The sequence below is a fragment of the Microtus ochrogaster genome, chromosome 2 (genome assembly GCF_000317375.1).
Source record: "Microtus ochrogaster isolate Prairie Vole_2 chromosome 2, MicOch1.0, whole genome shotgun sequence".
In the NCBI taxonomy this organism is placed as follows: Eukaryota; Metazoa; Chordata; class Mammalia; order Rodentia; family Cricetidae; genus Microtus; species Microtus ochrogaster.
The window spans coordinates 65,982,183-65,986,484 of record NC_022010.1 but is presented as its reverse complement, the minus strand read 5'-3'; the positions used below and the strand labels follow the sequence as shown (position 1 = coordinate 65,986,484).

Genomic DNA, 4,302 nt, shown 5'->3' with positions numbered 1-4,302 from the left:
GGAAGGAAAAAGTCTAGGACTCTGTGGGATCCAGGAAGGGGAAGTCCTGGACTATGTGAGATCCAGGAAGGACAAGTCCAGGATTCTATGGGATCCAGGAAGGGGAAGTCCAGGATTCTATGTGATCCAGGAAGGGGAAGTCCTGGACTCTGTGGTATCCAGGAAGGGGAAGTCCTGGACTCTGTGGTATCCAGGAAGGACAAGTCCAGGAGAGATAGGAGAGGTTCTCAAGCTCATTTTAGATCACCTTGGGAGAATTACTGCCCTGGTGAAATATCTGGCCCTAGAGCATCAGCATCTTCCTTTCTCCATTTTCTTAACATTGGAGGTCAGCAGGCTGAATTTCAGTTGTAATGCTGCCATTATCATCACTGGTGATTGGTAGGAGAGAGACATCCACTTCCCATGGCTTCTATTATGTTTCCCAATAGGGTTTTCTCAAGTCAGGCAAAGTCCTTTATGTCTGTAATCTCAGCACTTAGTAAATAGAAGGAAGAGGGTTAAAGCTGAAGATCAGTCTGGGTTAAATGAGACCCTGCCTCAAAGAAAGCAAATATGGTTTTCTTAATTAAATAATGCTGATGTTTTTCCTTGTGTAGCAAGGACGAATGACCAGGTTTTAGAATTTTGGAAGTCAGTGGCTAACAGTAGAGAATTGCTTAATGCTTTTTAGAACAAGAGGGAAATTGTGACATTCTCATATGCTGCCAAAATTATGTAATCAGCGGAAGCCCTGTGCTTGACACTGAACATTCATTTTGTTCAACAAGGATCCTTGTCTTTTGTTTTAGATCTCGTTCTTGGCCTCTCTCAGTGAGTTGGAGCAGTTGTCAATCATGAACAATCCTTGTGTGATGGCAACACCGTCCATTCCAGGATTTGACTATCGGCCGTACATTGTCAACTGGTGCTTAAACCTCAGAGTACTGGATGGATACGTGATTTCTCAGAAGGAAAGGTGAACATGATCTGCTTAACATGGTCTCAATCAAGGAGAGATCATTTCTAGTTTGCTATGGATTAATTGCTGAATTTTTCTAAAAAGTGTATATTTACAAATTAAAAATGCTCAGATAAGCTGTTTCCGTGGGTACCTCCATCATGGTCTTGACCCCTTTGCTCATATTGCTCCTGTCTCCCGTTGACCGGACTTTGGGAGCTTAGCCCAATCATTGTTCTGCTGTGGACCTCTGTATCTGCTTCCATCAGGTGCTGGATGAAGGTTCTATGATGATATTTAAGATAGTCATCAAGCTGGTTGGTGGTGGCGTATGCCTTTAATCCCAGCACTTAGGAGGCAGAGACAGGTATCTCAGTGAGTCTGAGGCTAGCCTGCTCTACAAAGCTACTTCCAGGACAGTCAGAGCTGTTACACAGAGAAACCCCGTCTTGGAAAAACCAAAAAGAAAAAAAAAATAGTCATCAATCTTACTACAGGACAAGGCCAGTTCTGTCACTCTCTCCACAATTGCTTAGGGTCTTAGCTGGGCTTATCTTTGTGGATTCTTGGGAATTTTTCTAGTGCCAGATTTCTTGCTAGCCTCATAATGGCTTTCTCAATCAAGATACCTCTTTCCTTGCTCTCCTCTCTGTCCTTCCCCATCTTGAACATCCATTCTGTTCAGTTCTCATCCCCGCTCACCTTACTCCCTTCCGCTTCTACCCTCTCTTCTCCTCCGACCCCCACACTCCCAATTTCCTCGGGAGATCTTATCTATACAGCTTACCTGAGCTAATGGGGGCTCACTGACGGTGGGGGAACCAGCATAGGCCCTCTGAATGTGGGTGACACTTGTATGACTGGGGCAGACTGTGGGGCCACTGGCAGTGACACCAGTACTGGCTTTTTGGAACCCATGCTCTGTGGAGGGATACCTTGCTTAGCCTAGATATAGTGGGGAGGGCCTTGGTCCTGCCTCAAAGCAATATGCTAGACTTTGTTGACTTCCCATGGGAAGCCTTATCATCTCTGAGGAGTAGATGGGGGGTGGTGTGGGAGAAAAGATGGAGGGAGCGGGAGAAGGGGATCGGAATGTAAAATGAGAAAAGATAGTTGTTTTTATTTTTAATTAAAAATGCTGGTGTAATCATAGCGCGGATTGTGCTGGCGATTCAGGATTATCCTTCCTTTCTTAGAACAGGCAGAAGGTAAACATCAGGGCTGGGAGCAGGTGCTGTGGCACATTTAAGTAATCCCAGCCCTTGAGAAGCAGGGATAGAAGAATTAGGTGTTCCTAGTCATCCAGGATACATTGTTGGTTCTACAACAGCCTGGACTACATGAGACCTAGCCTCGGGTAAGGAATACAGCTCAGTTGGTAGAGTGCTTGCCTACCATGTTTGAAGCCCTTGCTCTGCAAGCCTGAGAACCCATATAAAAAGCCAAGTATAGCTTCTTTTACTTGTAGCCCCAGGATGGGGAAGCAGATGGCAGAAACAAGTGGTAGATTATTGGCTAGCCAGTAAAGAGCAAGCTTCTATTTCATCGTGAGACTATTTCAAAGCCCTGGTTTTCTGATAAAACTGGCCATGGTGGTGCATGCCTGTGATTCCAGCACTGGAGAGATGAAAGTAGGAGGATCAGAAATTCAAATCATATTTAACTATAGAGCAACTATATATGAAAAAAAGGGTGGAGTGGGGGGAGGGAGAGATGGCTCAGCAGATATAAACACTGACTGCTCTTCCTGGGTTCTGTTCCCTACATTTACATGATGGTTCACAACTAGCTGTAATTCTAGTTCTTGGGGATGCTCTTATGTCCTCCAAATGCATTTGGTATATAGTTATACATGCAGGCAAAAATATTCATACACATAAAATAAAAATATGAAAAAAGTGATTATTAGCCCTAGAGATTAGAGCTAGTAATTCTAAATGCCAAGCTTATAACAATCTATGTCTTAAAAGTAATTTTATTGATTGCTTAGAAATGGTAACATTCTTTCCTAGAATCCACATGAATATGATATAAGATCTTGGCTTACTCCCACAAAACCTTGTTAGCTATCTATCATATGTGTAAAGGGGGTGTTAATAATATGTTAGAACCCAGTGTCCTTTTATGATGCACTAGGAAAATGCACATGGTGTTTCAATTTGGAACCTGAAGCAGACATACTATACTGTTTCTCACCTTCTGATGCCTTTGAGTCCATCCTTAGATCACTGATGGTCTCTGCATCTTGGAGCTGGGAACCTGTTCCACCAAGATTGTGTCTTCTAGAGACTGTTGCATGGTCCTTAGAGCCTTCAGGAAACTGGGCTGTGGAGATGGAAGGCACGGTGGATTATCTCTTTACTATGCCTCCTTTTATTTTCTGCCCTCAGAAAATATGCATGCATGGGCTCAGCACAGTTTAGCCTTCACTTCCAAAAATCCTTTTGGGAGATGGTTCTCTTTCCCCCAACTCTTTGCTTTCTGTTCTTGTTCCTGCTTCATACCTCAGGGGTGGTGTCCCACTACCTTCTGGCACTTTCTATTTCTACATCTTGCTGTAGAATGCTGGGATTCAGCATACTGCTGAATCTGGCTTTTTATGTAGATTTCAGGATTGAACTTAGGTCATTAGGTCTGAGTACCAAGTGCTTTTATCTGCTCAGTCATCTTGCTGGCCCTGTAAATGCATTTTAAAAATGAAAATATGAGCTGAGCAGTGGTGGCTCATGCCTTTAATCCCAACACTCAGGAGGTAGAGGCAGGCAGATCTCTGAGTTTGAAGCCAACTGATATACGGAGTGAGTTCTGGGACCACCAGAGCTACACAGAGAAACCCAGTCTTGAAAACTCAAAAACAAAACAACAAAACAAAACAAAAACAAAAAAAAAAAAGAAAAGAAAAAGAAAGTATGGTTTATAGGAGGCATATCTTATATTATGATTATAAATTTCTCTCTCTCTCTCTTGTGAGATAGTGTCTTATGCAGCCAGGCTATTATTGAGGTCTCTCCCTGTGTAGCCAAGGTATGATCTAACCTCTTGGCCTTCACTCCCTCAGAGCTAGATTCCAGGCCTGCTTCCATGCTGGCTTCACATGGTCCTGGGATTGAATCCGGGTATTCATGCATGCTAGGCCAAGGCTCTACCAGCTTCAGCTATTAGCAAGTTCAAGGTCAGCCCCAGCTGACATTGAGACATTGTCTCCTAAAGCAACAACAAAAATAAAACCTCCAGGTTGTTACAGTTGCACACTGCATAGGTTGGCTATGCTGACTGGGTAGTTCTCAGGCAGTTTCCTGTGTGCATCTTCCTCTTTCCTGAGTCACCTAAACATTGGTGGTTGGATATGATGATGAGATCAG

General features: G+C 43.6%; 1 protein-coding gene across 1 annotated transcript in view; it reads left to right on the top strand.

Moving 5' to 3' along the window:
* Cep97 (centrosomal protein 97) overlaps positions 1 to 4,302 on the top strand; it is a 24,297-nt gene that overhangs the window by 8,477 nt on the left and 11,518 nt on the right. The window contains exon 5 of the mRNA XM_005345134.2: positions 792 to 958. Within this exon, the coding sequence (XP_005345191.2) occupies positions 792 to 958 (167 nt within the window). The remainder of the gene's footprint in view (positions 1 to 791; positions 959 to 4,302) is intronic.